We start from the raw sequence: 17,883 nt of genomic DNA, 5'->3' as shown, positions 1-17,883 counted from the left end.
TAGTGTTTTTGTTTAGGGTTTTTGGCTTGCGAGGCTTATGCTTGCATGGTTAGGGTTTTGTTTGGGGCTTGTATGGGTTTTGGGGGGTGGTTTTTGTTGTCAGTTTTGGGTTTTTTCAATTGAGAAATTGCAAGAAGGTGTCTGACACTCAAGAATACCTGTAGCCTCCCATTGTGCGTGGAGAAATGTGCTGAATTCAAAGAAGCTTCTTAGACTGCCTCTTTTGTGGGATTTTACACAGGATTTAGAATCATAGAATCGTAGAATAGTTAGGGTTGGAAAGGACCTTAAGATCATCTAGTTCCAACCCCCCTGCCATGGGCAGGGACACTTCACACTAAACCATCTCACCCAAGGCTTCATCCAACCTGGTCTTGAACACTGCCAGGGATGGAGCATTCACAACCTCCCTGGGCAACCTATTCCAGTGCCTCACCACCCTAACAGGAAAGAATTTCCTCCTTATATCCAATCTAAACTTTCCCTGTTTAAGTTTTAACCCGTTACCCCTTGTCCTGGCACTACAGTCCCTAATGAAGAGTCCCTCCCCAGCATCCCTATAGGCCCCCTTCAGATACTGGATGTGGGTTTTGCAAAGAGGAGCCTGCAGGCATGTCAGTGTGGTTCTTGGGCTGCTGTCTTCGTCTTGGAAGTCCAAAAAGCCTTTTGAGAAGTTCCCTCACTCAAACTAAGGTGGGTCTATGCAGCCAGAGGCTAAGGGCACATGCCTGATGTGGATTATGAGTTGTTTAAGAGACAAAAGAGGGAATGAGTGGGTGAGGAATTGCGCTGGAATGGATGGGAATAAGGGACCCTTCAGGAAGGAATGAGATCATCTTTGGGATCTGATGAATCATTACACGGAAATGTCAGCTTTTTTTTTTTTTTTTTTTTTTGGTAGCAAGCAGAAAAAAAAAAAAGTAATGCAAGGATTTGTCAGGGGAAAACCAGAGGCCAAAAATAATTCTGTTACTGTGTGAATATGTGGTGCACCCTTAATGTGATGTTTTGGTTCTTTCTCTCCAAAAGCATGCAGTAGAAGTGAGAAAAGCATGAAAAAAACCCAAGAACAAGCCCATAAATCAGGATATGCCTTTGCACATGGGGTGGGTGGGTGTAAGGCAGGGAATAAATATACAGCGTTGGTTGTTAAGGGTAAGGCAGAAGTGTGAAAAAATGTCTTGGATAACCTTTACAACGTGATGAAGGAACAATTCTACTGGGCCCCTCACTACAAGAGAGACAGTGAGGTGCTGGATCAGGGCCAGAGAAGGGCAACGGAGCTGGTGAAGACTCTGGAGCACAAGTGTGATGAGGAGCGGCTGAGGGACCTGGGGGGATTTAGTCTGAAGAAGAGAAAGCTCAGGGGGGACCTTATCACTCTCTACAACTGCCTGACAGGAGGATGGAGCCAGGAGGGGGCTGGTCTCTTCCAAGGATCAAGTGATAGGATAAGAGGAAATGGCCTCAAGCTGCGCCGGAGAGGTTTAGACTAGAGATTAGAAACAATTCCTTCCCCGAAGAGGGTGTTCAGGCATTGGAACAGGTTGCCCAGGGCAGTGGTGGAGTCACTGTCCCTGGAAGTATTCACAGACTATGTAGATGAGGCCCTCAGTGACATGGGTTAATGGTGGCCTTGGCAGTGCTGGGGTAAATGGTGGACTCGATGATCTTAAAGGTATTTTCCAACCTAAATGATCCTATGATTTTAAGTGAAGTTAACCAGATGGCACATTTAGAAAGAATAAAGGAGGGGTTTTTTTCACGCTCTCTTCCATAAGGTGCCATGAAAACAGCATGGATCCAAAAAGTGACTGAAGAAGTTATTAGAAAGAAAAATCTATCAGAACTATGGTGGAGTGAGGTTCCACCACCAGGATAGGAGCTACCTGACTGATCATTGGAAGCTGGAAGGGTTATAGGGAAAAGTATATTTCACGTGTGCCTTGTTCCTTTATTTTTTCCTAGGCATTTGCTTTTGCCATTTAGGAGGTCCAAGTACTGGGCAACAGGGTGTTTGGTCTGACCCAGCATGGATGAGATGTAACAACTGGCATTGACTTTAACATTCTTTTTCATTCTGATGTACTATACCGTTGACTCAGTGGGGGCATTCCGTTCTCTGCACCGCACCTTGCCCGGCTTTGGAAAGACAAGATCTGCTTTTGGAAAGCAGCCAAAGAGAAGGAAGGGTTTAATTGATATTTAAATGGAAATACTTGGTTCCTAGTGCTCAAAAGGTGACTTTTTCAGAAAAAAAGTGCATCCCCTGCATCTTCGAACGTGAAAGGACCTGCAGTGTGTGAGAGCACTGGTCTGTCAAGCTTAGTTTTATGAGTATGTTGGTAGCACATGTTCCTGCAGCACTAGAGTGGTTTTTTCCTTTCCCGGGTAAAAATGACGGGTTTTGCCACTGCATTGTTGAACTGAATGTTCAGCCATGTTGGACCTTTCCTTTTATCACATGGTAACGCAATTTCTGTGGGAGGGTTTGCTGAAAGACTGTGAAACATCTTTGGACAACCAAGTGGATTGCAAAAGTATCTCTTCTCTGCCTGTTTCCAGACTCCCTCCCAAAATATCACCAAATGAGGGAGCCATGACTTCCCTTTACAAAAGCCACTGATTCTTCTGCAGTAGGACAGGTTTATCCCTGTATTTGTTCCTTGCGTTCTCCAGAATTGTTCCTGCTGACATGCATGGTGGAAGTGTCAGGGTCACTGCTTTGGAGTTTCTCATATCTCCTTTGGACTTCTTTTTAAGAATCAGCATCGTGTTTCTATCTTCCTCCTCTCTGTGGGCAGGTTTCGGTCAGGGATTATACCTCATGTTAGTAGTCCATCTATTTCAGGTTGGAGCCCCAAGCTCTTGGGATGATGTTTTCTTGTCCTGTGGTTTCGTTCAGATACATAGTATCTTATTTAATCTCTAACCTTGCAGTTAAGCATTCATTTCCTTCTCTTCAAAGACTCTCCTCCCTGACAGATCCTGAGAGGTGCAGACTTAGAGAGGCTGTCACTGGGAAGGTTTGTTGTTAGGAGTGCCTACCTGCAGAGCAAGAATTAGCCTGGCAGAATTTTTCATCTGTGTTGCACTCCTGGATATCCTGTCACTGGAGAGGCTGATCTGGCAAGGTTTTCAAGGGCTTGGAATCCTGAAAGGGACTCATGTGGATAACTTGTTGTCTTTGTGTGTTGTTACACTCTTAAGGATCTCTACCCTTTTTTAGCTTTTGCCATGAAGAACCTGAGTAGGAGTATCTGAGACTTGAGGTCAGCTGGTGTGGTTGATTATGGGAGGGGGGGAATGCTGTAGGTCCTTATTTCTGATAAAGTGGGAGGACTTGGCATTGTTCATTTGAGAGTCTAAGTGGTACCATGCAGAAAGAGAACTTTATGTGCGGGAGAAGCATGCAGTTGAGTTCTGTTTTGAAGAGGAAAAGCCAGATATGGTACAAGCCTCTCTACCACCAACCACCATGACTGCTCCAGGTGAGAGAAGCCCTCTGAGATGCAGCACAGAGATAGCTGCTCCCATGATTCGAGCACTTCTGCTGTCTACAAGTCTTAACCATGGTTCCCAAGTGGTAAAAGCACTCATTTGGAGAACCTGGGATTCAGAAAGTTTTTTTATTGTCTGCATGAACATGTCACATAGGTCACAGTGCAGTGTGGTAATGTTTCCCCAGAACTTCAGGAGAAGTACCTCTGGATGCAAACATGCTGCTGGATGTTTGAGAGTGTGCAGCACGGCTGTAGGAAGTAGCTGAGACAGAACTGATAAGTCATTGCTGAAAATGAGCCTGTCATAGTGACCAGCGTGTAATACTGCTGTGTACCCAGCAGGGACCCTTTCTGTGGTGCCACGGGCAGAAGTGGCATAGGGAGGAGCTCAGGTTTTGTGCAGTATTTAAATCTTTACTGCCTCTCACTCTGGCTACTGAATTACACTGGAGCAAGAGTTGCCTTTTCCCTCTGTTCCTGTCAGCCTGGATCAGTGTTGAGTGTTTCAACCTGGCTGAGCCAGGGTAACCTGGCACCTACTGTGCTTGAGAGCAAGAGGGGTGCGCTTGGATCTTCTTGTCTGTGCCATGCCAAGGGCAAAGGGCATGTCTTGGACCAACCCTGGTCAGAAGCACTTGCTTTTAAAGCAAGTTTTAAAAATTGCACACATGCTTACAATGTTATGCCTGAAAACAATTGCTGACTCATAAAATACTACTTCCTTGTACTGAGAGTAGCCAAGTTGAACATGAGGTTTGAGCTGTGACTTAGTTCAATACCAGCTTCTTCATGAGAAGCCTATTTTGAGATTCATCACTAGAAGCTTTGAAATCCTGTGCTGACTTTTTAGCTTTTGTTAAGATCTGGTGAGCATTAGCATTTAACCACTATATCCTGGGAGGCAGAAGTGCTTTAGAAATGCTCTGTTCAGAAAGATGCTTTGTGGTGTTTGTTTTCTGACAGTGATGCTGCCTCCTCCTCCCTCCCAACATTTTTGAAAATACAGCTTTAAAATGTGTTAATGTTTGTAAAATCAGTGCTGATGGTCTACTTGTTGTAAATCAGCAGATAAAACTAGCTGTGAATGTGTAGAATTCATAAGAAGATTCAACTACCAGAGATAAAATTGCTGGCAAAATAAGTGGTGGAAGAAATTCAGGACCAGAATGTTTTATTTTTGAGATCTACTTGGAAACCGTGAGCCTTTCTGAGGTTCAGATGTGCTGTCTCTATAAGACGTCACTGGATGCAGTACTAAGCCCTTACAAGTGACCCTGGACAGCAGGCATGAAATAAATAGCGTGTATGAACTGGGATTCTTTATTTTTTTTTATTATTCTCCCCCAGCCCCTGTAAGGTGAATTTAGAGCCTTCCTCCTGTTTGCTGAGGACCAGGTGCCTATCTTGTAAATTTACACTGTCTGAACCCTGGTTATGTCCTAAGCAAGCTGAGTTTGGTCACTGCACTTGCAGTTTCTGTTGTGATGAGTGGATAGAGTCCACAGCTCGCTAAAGTTGTAAAGTAGGTATGCTTTATTCAGCGCTGAGGCGCATGGGGGATAGCTCCTCCAAAAGCATGTGCACCTCATCGTTGTTTCCCCTTTACATTTATCCTCTAAAGTTATACATATGCATGAGGTTGCACAACACGCCTATGCATATTCATGTCCTATCCCCGTTTCGTATTATAATGAGCTAAGAAGTCCTTTGCGTCTGCGCAGTGCCTTCTGGTGGTCGTGGGTGAGGCTCTCAAGATTAAGTAAACGAGTCTTCCTCGAGCCTGAACTTTTCACCTCTGGTCGTTACGCATGCTCCCTGGAGGCTCTGTCTTTGTCCAAAGCGCAGAGCCAATTTCAGCCGGCCCAGGCGTCCAATGGACTGGAATCAAGTCACAGTCCCTACTTCTTAACAATAGCTATGTCCTTATATCTTGTCCTAGCATAATCATGAGTGAGCAATGATATCGTTAAGCAAGTGTCCTGATCTGTTCCCTTGTACATTGCAAGTACGATAAGCATGAGCAAGCAGTAGCGTTGTTAAGTAAGCGGTTTGACCTATCCCCTTGTGCATTGCAAATACCATGTACGATAAGCATGAGCAAGCAGTATCATTGTTAAGCAAGTGGCTCAACCCTAACCCCCCTGTACATTTGTTAACCCTTTGCATCAGTTGCATTGAAATTTTTTTTTTTTTTTTTTTCTTCAGTGGATTATCCTGTTTTACCAATGTCTTCATATGTTTGTATTTTCCTATTTTCTAGTATGGTTTCATCGTATTTGGTTCATCATGGGTACTGTTCAACAGCAACTGCCTTTGCCAGAGTCACAGACACCACAATCCAGGAAGAACAAAACTCAATAAAGAATAGACAAAGTAAGTCTCTTGGGTAGTCACTCCCAAAGCCTGGCACGCTGGCCATGTGTTACCTTGAGGAGTCTGCAGAAGAATGGAGTGCTGTGAAAGTAGAAAAGTTACTCCATGACAGTACAGAGCTGTACAGAGCGCACTGCTGACTCATTTTTGCAGCCTGTGGGTCAGCAGAGCTTGGGGACCACTGCTGGGAGCACTTTTCCCATCATCACTGTGTCTCCTTGTCCTGGGTTTGGCTGTAACAGTTATTTTTCTCCTTCCTCGTAGCTGGTGCAGTGCTGTGTTCTGACTTTAGTCTGAGAACAGTGCTGATAACACACTGATGTTTTTAGTTGTTTCCAAGTAATGTTTACTCTGATCAAGGACTTTTCAGTCTCGTGATCTGCCAGTGAGGAAGGGCACAAGAAGCCAGGAGGAAGCAGAGACAGGACAGCTGACCCAAACTAACCAAAGGGGTATTCCATACCACAGCACATCATGCCCAGTATAGAAAATGGGGGGAGTTACTCAGAAGGCCCAGATTGCTGCTCACGTCAGGCTGGGTATCGATCGGCAGGTGGTGAGCAATTGCATTCTCTCCCCTTATTATTTCCCTTAACATTGTTATTATTGATGGTAGCAGTAGTGATTTTGTATTATACCTTAGTTACTGGACTGTTCTTATCTCAACCTGTGGGAGTTACATTCTTTTCATTCTCCTCCCCATCCCTCTGGGAGGGGGAAGAATTGGGGGAGTGAGTGAGTAGCTGCGTGGTTCTGAGTTACCAGCTGTGCTTAAACCATGACACCCCTCCACTCTCTGCCCTCTTTGCCTGAGGAACTGCCCTATTCTTTCCTTTGCCTGTCTGCTCTGAGCACTGACCTGCATGCCTGTCAGTGTTGAGTGTGCAAAGTTTTCTGATCAACTTGGTTAATTTTCCTCAGTCTTGTTGAAAATGAATAGCTGAATCCTGGAAGTTGAGATGACTCAGCTTTGAGTCCAGCAGTTTCACACATCAGGCTAAACATGGTATCTAAGGTGCTTTCTTGAAGGTAGTGCTAAATCAGTGGCAAATAGAATGGTTACCTTGGACTTTATCTGAACTGAGGTCACTGTGTGCCAGAGATCCCTTTGGGTTTGGGTTATTAGCATTTTGGGTCATTAGTTTCATTAGCCTGCTCATAGGGACTCAGACATATCAATCTGTTTTTACTGCAGCTTCCAGAGTTAATGAACTTTCCAGTCCTTTCATACATTTTGTTTTCATGCAAGTTCTTTGCATATTGAAGGTTTTGCAAACTTGCAGCCAATGTGTTTAGCTTTCACTGGGTGAAGGATTTGCATTCACTGTCTGGTTTGATTACTGATGTTTCCTCCAGAGTGGCTTATCTCTTAGCTGGGGAGGCTGTAAGGGCTTTTGGTTGCTGCAGAGTAAGGCCTGTGGCTGTTGACTGCAGGCTACATCAGACTCTGTAGTTTCCATTCCTTTTGTGAACTGTTCCTGATGTGATTGTTACACATAGGGAGGATCGTGCCCTTTTGCAGCTCACTCTCCATACATTACATGCGCTTAGCCAGCATTCAGGTTCATCTGGGGACTCTGCTTAGTACCCACGATAACTTGTAGCTGCTGGCCGGTAGTGGTGATGGACTTTATGCTTTCGAAGTCATGCATTGTGCAACCCTGACCCCAGTCAGTGTTCTGCTGGTGTGGGTTTTGGTGGTAAAGCCTTCCAGAGGTTCATGAGCCAGTGCAGTCTCATTTGTCCGAAGACAGGTGATGAGACAGACAGAGGAGCTTTGAAGCTGGGGCTCAAATAAAAGGTGTGAGGAATACACAGATGGGAAAACAAAGAGAGGGGGAAGTAAAAAAGCAATGACATCTGTGAGAGTTGCCAAACAAGGCAAAGAGAGCTGTCAGAAGCAGTGAGATGAGAAACAGAGAGTGAGATGAAGGAGTGCAACACACATTGGTGTGAGAGCTACCTCTTTGGTTTTGGCTTTCAGCTACGTTGACAAGCAGATAGACACTGAGACGTGGGAGCCAAAACAAGTCATTGCATGTTGTTACTGGGGGTTGCTAATGAGGATTTCCAGGCTGGGCTTTCAACTGCTCATGACTTGCAAAAGTCATGGCTTGCTGTCATTAGAGCAGGTGATCCAAAATCTTCTTTCTGTTGTTTGTAAGGAGTCCTGGAAAAACAGAGAAGGAAGTGCAATGCATTTGTAGTTTTAAGGACACTTGTTAAAAAAAAAAAGTGTGAACCTCAGTAGATCAGCAACTTTGCTGAGTGTTCAGGGGTGGGATCTCAAGTTAGGTCTTGCTCTTGTGTCTTCTGACACATGCGGGCCATGAACACCCAGGATCATAGATGGCTTCTGCCTTGTATCTTTGCACCTCCTAGAAACATACAACTCGTTGGGCTGTTTCTAGCTTAGTCAGTAGCTGATTCTTGGAGCCAGCTTACAGGTGCCGCATTCTTATTGCAGGCCAAGCTCAGGTTACTTCAATGCATTGAGGTGGGACTTGCAGGAGCCCAGTTTTGTTGGTATAACTACTTCTACTTAGAGGTAGTGATATTGGGGAAACAGCACTGGGCTGTGGTTTAAGCCTGAAGACCCTCTAAGAATACTCTGCTTGTCTGATGCTCAGCCATACATACACTTCCAAGTGTGAACCAGCCAGAGGATGTAACATGGGAGTGACCTGGGGTCTTCACAGAATCACAGAACCATTAGCATTGGAAGGGACCTCTGGGGATCATCCAGTCCAACCCCCTACCAAGGCAGGGCCACCTAGAGCAGGTCACAGAGGAACCAGGTGGGTTTTGAATGTCTCCAGAGAGGGAGATTCCACAACCCCCCTGGGCAGCCTGTTCCAATGCTTTGCCACCCTCAACAGAAAGAAGTTCTTCCTCATGTTGTGTGTTAGTTTATGGCCATTGCTCCTCATCTTGTCTTTGGGCACCACTGAAAAGAGTTGGCACCATCCTTCTGGCACCTGCCTTTGAGGTATTGATCTGCATTGATGAGATCCCCTCTGTCTGCTCTTCGATAGACTAAACAGCCCCAGCTCACGCAGTCTCTCCTCATAAGAGAGATGCTCCAGACCCCTGATCATCCTTGTGGCCTCCACTGGACCCTCTCCAGTAGCTCCTTGTCTGTCTTGTACTGAGGAGCCCAGAACTGGACACAGTGCTCCAGATGTGGCCCCACCAGGGTCAAGTAGAGGGGGAGCATCACCTCCCTCGACTGCTGGCCACGCTCCTCCCCATGCACCCCAGGATACTTTTGGCCCTCCTGGCTCAAGGGCACACTGCTGGCTCATAGTTAACTTATCATCTACCAATCATCTACCAGGTCCTTCTGAGCTGAACTGCTCTCTAGTAGGTCAGCCCCCACCCTGTGCTGGTATTTTGGGTTCTTCCTCCCCAGGTGCAGTACCCTACACTTGCCCTTTTTGAACCTCATTAGGTTTCTCTCTGCCCAATTCTCCAGCCTATCAAGGTCCCGCTGAATGGCTGCACAGCTTCAGGTGTATCAGCCGCTTCCCCAGCTTCCTATCATCAACAAACTTGCTGAACAAGTTGAATAAGACTGGACTCAGTATTGATCCCTGGGGAAAACCACTGACTACAGGCCTCCAACTGGATTCTACTCCACTGATCACAGCCCTCTGAGCTCTGCCATTCAGTCAGTTCTCAGTCCACCTCACTGTCCATTCATCTAACCCATGTTTCCTAAGCTTACCTACCAGGATGTTATGTGAGACAGTGTTAAAAGCCTTGCTGAAGTCAAGGTAGATAACGTCCACTGCTCTCCCCTCATCAACCTATCCTGCCATGTGTCGTGGTTTAAACCCAGTCAGGTAACTTGTTCACTCACTCCCAGTGAGTGGTGCCGAGCTGACAACAATCGAGGTCCGTGTCCCCCCCCCCCACCGGGGTTCTCCCCCACTCCCGGAGGAACGGGGAGGAGGATCGAAAGAGTGCAACTCCCACAGGTTGAGACAAGAACAGTCCAGCAACCAATGTACACAAATCACCACCGCAACTATCAACTACAACAATGATAAGGGAAAATAACAAGGGAAGAGAATACGATACCACCGGCCAAGAAGACGAGTTCCCCCCGCAAGCCCCGTGTCCTTCCGGGTAACTCCCAGTCACCCCCCACCCCGGACATGACGTGCTGTGGTATGGAATACCTCCCTGGCTAGCCCGAGTCAGGCGCCCCATCTCTGCTTCCTCCCGGCTTCCCCTCCTCCCTGGCAGAGCATGAGCCTCACAAAGTCCTTGGTCAGGGTAAACATCACTTAGCAACAACTGAAAACATTGACTTCACCAACACTGTTCTCAGGCTGGAAGTCAAAACACAGCACTGCACCAGCTAGCACAAAGGAAAAAAAAAACAAACATGACTGCTACTGCTGAACCCAGGACACCATGTCATCATAGAAGGCTATCAGATTGGTCAAGCAAGATTTACCCTTTGTGAATCCAGGCTGACTACTCCTGAAGACCACCTTCATGCTTGGTGATGACCTCTGAAATTGTTGTGTCCTGCTTTCTTTTCCATGGCTACATAGCTCTGGGACTAAAGGACAAAAGTCCCAGAGCACCTCACCCCAGTGCACCTACTTCATCCTTCAGATCCTTCCACTCTTGGTGTTTCTGAGCTACTAACAGATTCTATCAGGCTTTTCCTCACACTAATCCATAATAAACAAGATGTGTTCCCCAGTTCTTCCTAGCCCATGGGCAAGGTGGTAGTGGGGAGCCATGTAGCATATGTGAGACAACTCCTCTGGCCATTTTTGTTGGGCAGTCCTGTGTGTCAATGGATCTCCTTTTGCTTTCAGGAATACAGAAGCTAGTGTTAGCAGGCAGAGTGGGAGAGGCTATAGAAGCCACCCAGCAGCTCTATCCTGGTCTTCTAGAACATAACCCTAACCTGCTCTTCATGTTAAAGTAAGTATGAATAGCTTTATACTCCCTAATGTTGAAATGTGTAGATGGAGAGAAGAAAGAGGCTGTCCAGCCATCCAGTCTGGCTGCACACCTTTGTCTGAATTTAAACTGTTTGAGATCCCTTCAAGAGCAGGTGGGAGAGGACGGAGGTTCAGTCCTTTGCACAGTCCTTGTAGCAATGTAGACCTAGCCCTTTTGTTGCTGCTCAGACCTGGTATGGCTTTGCCTTGTGAGGTCAGGCCAGAAGTAGGTGAAATTTTAGCTCTGTGAAGGAATTTCTGCTCCTTCACAGATGGCCTTTACTTGTCTTGTGGAGATCTTGCAGCACTGGAGCACGCGGTAGTCACTGTGAAGGTTCCTAGAAAGGCAGGGGTATAGAAAAGGCTGTCTGGGGAAGAGTTTAAAAGGAAAAAGAGCTTATGTGTCCCAGTTTTTCCAGCCATACAGAGTGGCTCTCCCCAGCCTTCTGAGACATATAAGGACAATTCCCAGTAAAGCTAAATGAGGAGCTGTCCTCACTGTCCCTGTGGATATTGCATTTTTTACCCTTGCTTCTCTGTTTTCTATTAGCCACCAGTATTTCCAGGCTGATGGAGTAGTGGGGGAACTATGATGTTTGGCAGATTTAGTATCTTCTACCTGGAAAAAAAAACCCAACCAACAACAAAACAAACAAACAAACAATCAAAAACCAACCCACAATTGAATTTTGGAGTACCTGCTAGAGGTGGTGGAGATGAAAGCATGCTGTAAAGGAACAGTTTATTCTTACCACAGTGGAAATAAGCTTGCTTTTGGGGAATGTCTCAACATTCATTAACTTCGAAGTTGCAGTTTCCAAACTCCTTCCTCCTATAGCATTATCAGAGCACTTGCAATACACGGGTACCGGGAGTCTGGAATGTCTTTTTGAAAGCCAAGAAGTTTAACTCCTATGCAGTTTCCGGAAGTTCTCCACTCGGTAACTGAGGAAGCCTTGGTGCAGAGCATCCTGGCTGTCACGCAGCCTCTTCTCCTTCTTACCTCCTGTGCAACCAGGTGTCGGCAGTTTGTGGAGATGGTGATCGGGACAGACAGCGAAGTCCGTTGTTTCAGTGCCCGCAGCCCCAGATCCCAGGACAGTTACCCCAGGTCCCCCAGCTTAAGTCCTAGACATGGATCGAGCAACTCACACGTTCATAGTACTGGTAAGCGTGTTTTCTGTGTCTTGTACTGAGAAGAGCAAATGTCAAAGGTGGACATGGTTGTGTGTTACCTTACCTGCTACTTTCTGTGCATTATTCTATGAATTCTCCTTTCCTTTCTGATAACCAGCTGAGAAGACATACTGTGATCATGGGTGTGTCTACACTGTTGCAGAACTGGTTTTGCATTAGGTATTTTCCACTGACAGTTGTCTGCACAGCAGGTTATTTTCACAAAAAAGAAGCTTTTGAAGATGGCCTTCTAGTGCAGCCACTAGTGACTCAGTGTTCCACTGACAGAGCTGTACAGGGAGGTCTGGAAAACAAAGCATGTTCCTGGACCTTGGAGTCTGCAAAAGAATTGCTTTCCAGTAACAACTGAGCAGAAGACGCTCTGTTCTGGCCAACTGAGGGAAAGGTTAGGGGGATGCCTTGCATTAGAGTATCTACTGCCCCCGTGGACTTTGCTCTTGCAAGATATAAGCAGAGATTCAGAATGTTTGGGGTTGGAAAAGAACTTAAGATCATCCAGTTCCAACCCCCTGCCATGGGCAGGGATGCCTCACCCTAGACCATGTTGCCCAAGGTTCTGTCCAGTCTGGCCTTGAACACTGGAACACTGCCAGGGATGGAGCATTCACCACTACTTTGGGCCACCTGTTCCAGTGCCTCACCACCCTCACAGTAAAGAACTTCTTCCTTATATCTAACCTGAACTTCCCCTGTTTAAGTTTGAACCCGTTACCCCTTGTCCTATCAATACAGTCCCTGATGAAGAGTCCCTCTCCACATCCTTGTGAGGACCCTTCAGATACTGGAAGGCTGCTATGAGGTCTCCACGCAGCCTTCTCTTCTCCAGGCTGAACAGCCCCAACTTTCTCAGCTTGTCTTCATATGGGAGGTGATCCAGCCCCCTTATCATCCTCGTGGCCCTCCTCTGGTCATGCTCCAACAGCTCCGTGTCCTTATTTTGAGGGCACCAGAAGTGCACACAGTGCTTCAAGTGGGATCTCAGGAGAGCAGAGCAGAGGGGCAAGATCACTTCCTTCGACCTGCTGGTCATGCTTCTTTTGCTGCAGCCCAGGACACGGTTGGTTTCTCGCCTGCAAGCACACAGTGAAGCAGATAATATTCAGTTTCTCATTGACCAGCACCCCCAAGTCCTTCACTGCAGGGCTGCTCTGAATCTCTTCTCTGCCCAACCTGTAGCTGTGCCTGGGATTGCTCCGACCGAGGTGTAGGACCTTGCACTTGGCTTCTTGGCTTGGTTGAACTTCACGAGGTTGGCATTAGTCCACCTCTCAAGCGTGTCAAGGTCCCTCTGGATGGCATCCCTTCCATCTAGCGTATCAGCTGAACCACACAGCTTGGTGTCATCGGCCAACTTGCAGAGGGCACACTGTCCGTGTCACTGACAAAGACGTTGAACAAGATTGGTCCCAGCACCGACCCCTGAGGGACACCACTCATTACTGGTCTCCAACTGGACGCTGAGCTGTTGACCACAAGTCTTTGCATGTGGCCACCCAGCCAATTCTTTATCCACCGAGTGGTCCGTCTATCAAACTGATGTCTCTCCAGTTTAGAAACGAGGATGTCGTGCGGGACAGTGTCAAATGTTTTGCAGAAGTCCAGGTAGATTACATCAACTGCTCTGCCTCAATCCAGGAGTTCTGTAGCCCCAACATAGAAGGGTCACCAAATTGGTCAGGCAGGATTTCCCCTTAGTGACGCCATGCTGGCTGACTGTCGTGGTTTAAGCCCAGCTGGTAACTCAGAACCACGCAGCTGGTAACTCAGAACCACTCCCCCTCCTCTTCCTCACCCCACTCCCAGGGGGATGGGGAAGAGAATGGAAACAATGTAAATCCCATGGGCTAAGATAAGAACAGTCCGGTAACAAAGGTGTAATACAAAACCACTACTACTATCACCAATAGTAATGATAAGGGAAATAACAAGGGGAGAGAATACAATTGCTCACCACCCGATGACCCGAGCAGCCATCAGCCCCTTCTGTATAACTCTCCCAAGATTCAAGATTCTGTACTGGACGTGAACATACTGTGGTATGCAATACCCCTTTGGCTAGTTTGGGTCAGGTGTCCTGCCTCTGCTTCCTCCCGGCTTCTTGTGCCTCTCCTCACTGGCAGAGCATGAGACTGAAAAGTCCTTGATCGGGGTGAGCATTACTTAGCAACAACTGAAAACATCAGTGTGTTATCAGCATTGTTCTTAGACTGAAGCCAAAACATAGCGCTGCAGCAGCTACTAGGAAGGAGAAAAATACCTGTTACAGCTGAACACAGGACACTGTCACCAACCACCTCTTTGTTTTTCATGTGTCTTAGCATGCTTTCCAGGAGAATCTGCTCCAAGATTTTGCCAGGCACAGAGGTGAGACTGACTGGTCTGTAGTTCCCTGGGTCTTCCGTTTTCCCTTCTTGAAAATGGGGGCTATATTTCCCTTTTTCCACTCATCGGGAACTTCACCTGACTGCCACGGTTTTTCAAACGTGATGGACAGTGACTTAGTGACTTCATTTGCCAGCTCCTTCAGGACCCGCGGATGGATTTCATCAGGTCCCATGGACTTGTGCGCATTCAGGTTCTTAAGATGGTCTCAGACCTGATCCTCTCCTACAGTGGGCCTAAGGTCTTCATTCTCAGGGTCCCTGCAACCGCCTTCCAAGACTTGGGTGGTGTGGTCAGAGCATTTGCCAGTGAAGACTGAGGCAAAGAAGTTGTTGAGAACCTCAGCCTTCTCCAAATCCAGGGTAGCCATTTCTCTTGATAGCTTCCGGAGAGGGCCCACGTCATCCCTCGTCTGTCTTTCATTCCCCACCAGCCCTTCCCTGTTGGTGAGCACAAGGTCAAGCATGGCACCTCTCGTTGTCAGCTCCTCTGTTACTCGCAGGAGGAAGTTGTCTTCCACACAGTCGAGGAATCTCCTGGATTGCTTGTGCCAGGCTGTACTGTCCCTCAAAGAGATATCAGGATGGTTGAAGTCCTCCATGAGGCCTAGAGCCTGTGAGCATGAGACTGCTCCTATCTGTCTATAGATTGCTTCGTCCACAGAGTTCTCCCGATCAGGTGGCCTGTAACAGGCCATCTATGTGTATTTTGTTTCAGTATTCCCACTGTTGTGGACAAGCAAACACTGAATTGAAAGGAAGACAATTACTTGAATTGGTAAGTACTGCGGAGGGATTCTTCATTAGGGACTGTAGTGTTTGGACACGGGGTAAGGGGTTAAAACTTAAGCAGGGGAAGTTTAGATTGGATATACGGAGGAAGTTCTTTACTGTAAGGCTGTTGAGGCGCTGGAATGGGTTGCCCAGGGAAGTTGTGAATGCTCCATCCCTGGTGGTGTTCAAGTCCAGGTTGGACGGAGCCTTGGGTGACATGGTTTAATGTGAGGTGTCCCTGCCCATGGCAGGCGGGTTGGAACTGGATGATCTTAAGGTCCTTTCCAACCCTAACTATTCTATGATTCTATGAACGCCTCCAAGATGTCACTCACCTTCCTAAGCCAGTATCTTTTTTTTTCCTGTATTGTATTGTGAGGAGCCCTGGGTATTTTTCTCCGACTAGACAGTCAGAATCATCCCATCAGTCTATAGAAGCTCTTGGTAATACCTTTTTTTCAGCCAGGAGATGCCTACACCTGTAGCACGAGGCAGCATTCATATGTATGGCTCCATCCATGGGACATCACCTTCACAGTTCTCTCTGTCAGTCCTTGTGCTTTGAAAATAGTGATCATTTCATCAGTGCATATTTGAAATGTTAAGCAGAACTGTTGTGCACAGTCTGCTGCATCCTTGTCATTAAAATGCACAGAATTGCTCCTTGTTTGACTCTCTGTTGTCATGATAAAACCAGAAATTCCCTAGCTATAAATATAACTGTATGATCAGCTGATGAATTTGGATATATCAGTATTTCTAGAAGAGCAGCCATGCCCAGGTCCCATCATCTAGCCAAGATCCTGCGGTCAATAGTAGTTGCCTAGGGAAGGGTATAGGAAGGCAGAAAAAACATATTGAGGTTTTCCCAAATTATTATTTGAGCCTCTAATCATTTGCAGTGGTCTGGGTGTTAAATAGCCCTTGTAAGCTTAGCCAGTCCTTTCTGAATCCATATAAAACTTTCAGTAATGACCTGTTTGTGTCCTGCGTTAGTGAGGTCCACAGCTTGTTAGGGACCTTTTTGGGGGGAGCAGTTGAGAGTTGGTAAACTTCTTTACAAACCATCTATGCTTCATATTTCAACAGTAATTTCTATACTTGTGTGAGCTGTTTCCGCTCATCCTTTATTTACAGCCTGGTTTTAGAACTTCCTTAAGCTTGGATGTTGCCGCTGAGCAGTGAGGTTCTTTCCATATTCATTTGTGTTTTCTCTAAGCCCCATTGAATTTAAGAACAATAAGCCATAATTTAAGCTCTGCATCCTTATTTTGCTGTCTTCCTTTGGGGCCTGCTCTCTTGCTAAATTGTTGGCTTCACAATTGAATTATATTGTCAGTCTGGTCTCGTTTTTCCCTTTCCTCTTGACTTTCAGGAGCAGATAGCCCAACCTGTAGAAATGGAGTCATGTCCACGAAAAGCAAACAGAGTCACAGTAAATACCCAACACTGAGTTCATCATCTTCATCTTCCTTCTCCTCCTCCCCCTCATCTGTGAATTACTCTGAGTCTAATTCTACAGATTCTACTAAATCTCAGCAGCACAGTAGTATGAGTAACCAAGAAACCAGGTATTTGTTTTCCTTTGTAGATGCCTGAGGAGGCTGAGATGGTGGGAGAGGGCTCAGTCTGCTTTCTGAGGAGCCAGGCATTTGTCCTGCTCTTCTGAACAGCAGAATAACTCCTCATTATCTACAAGATCACTACTATTCCCAGCAGAAACAAGCCTGTTCCAGTTCCCCTGCTCTGGCTTGGGCTTGGGGGCTCATAGAATCACAGACTGGTTTGGGTTGGAAGGGACATTAGAGATAATCCAGTTCCAGCCCCCTGCCACAGGCAGGGACACCTTCCACTAGAGCAGGTTACTTCAAGCCCCGTCCAACCTGGCCTTGAACGCTGCCAGAGATGGGGCAGCCACAGCTTCTCTGGGCAGCCTTTGCCAGTGCCTCAGCACCTCCACAGGGAAGAACTTCTGCCTAAGATCTCATCTCAGTATCCCCTCTGGCAGGTTAAAGCCATTCCCCCTTGTCCTGTCCCTACAGGCCCTTGTCCAAAGCCCCTCTCCAGGTTTCTTGTAGCCCCTTTAAGCACTGGGAACTGCTCTAAGGTTTCTCTGGAGCCTCCTCTTCTCCAGGCTGAACCAGCCCAGCTCTCTCAGCCTGTCTCCAGAGCAGAGCTGCACCAGCCCTCGTAGCATCTCTGTGGCCTCCTCTGGCCTTGCTCCAACAGCTCCATGTCCCTCCTGTGGTGTTGCCCCAGAGCTGGATGCAGGACTGCAGGGGTGGGTCTCCCCAGAGCACAGTAGACGGGAAGAGTCCTCTCCCTCAACCTGCTGTTTACGCTGTGGAGATGCAGCCCAGGACATGGGTGGTTTCTGGGCTCAGGTGCTCACTGGTGGGTCATGGAGTGGTTCTCATTGACCAACACCCCCAAGTCCTTCTCAGGGCTGCTCCATTCAGTCTCTGTCCAGCCTGTGTGTTTGGGATTGCCCCTACCCAAGTGCAGGAATTTGCCCTTGGCCTTGTTGAACTTCATGAGGTTTGCACGGACCCACTTTCTTCCTTTCACCTCAGTGACAGTGAGATGGAAGTGGAGGCTGAGCATTATCCAAACGGAGTCCTGGAACATTCATCCACCAGGATAATGAATGGAACCTACAAACATGAAGAGATCCTGCAGACAGATGAA

At 47.0% G+C, this 17,883-nt stretch overlaps 1 protein-coding gene across 2 annotated transcripts in view; it reads left to right on the top strand.

Annotated features, from left to right (window-relative positions):
- Positions 1-16,821, top strand: part of LOC133282942 (ran-binding protein 10-like) — a 70,214-nt gene extending 53,393 nt beyond the window's left edge. For both annotated transcript variants that reach the window (XM_061479314.1, XM_061479313.1), the window contains exons 5-8: positions 5,764-5,876; positions 10,715-10,823; positions 11,862-12,010; positions 16,571-16,821. In XM_061479314.1, coding sequence (XP_061335298.1) covers positions 5,764-5,876; positions 10,715-10,823; positions 11,862-12,010; positions 16,571-16,794 — 595 coding nt within the window. In that variant the 3' untranslated portion in view covers positions 16,795-16,821. The remainder of the gene's footprint in view (positions 1-5,763; positions 5,877-10,714; positions 10,824-11,861; positions 12,011-16,570) is intronic.
- The last annotated feature ends 1,062 nt before the right edge of the window (positions 16,822-17,883 follow it).

Source organism: Pezoporus flaviventris, unplaced genomic scaffold (genome assembly GCF_033815535.1).
Source record: "Pezoporus flaviventris isolate CSIRO_AGI_PZ_B2104156 unplaced genomic scaffold, CSIRO_AGI_Pfla_v1 ptg000147l, whole genome shotgun sequence".
Lineage (NCBI taxonomy): Eukaryota > Metazoa > Chordata > Aves > Psittaciformes > Psittacidae > Pezoporus > Pezoporus flaviventris.
The sequence above is the reverse complement of the archived record's forward strand: the minus strand, read 5'-3'. Positions and strand labels throughout refer to the sequence as shown.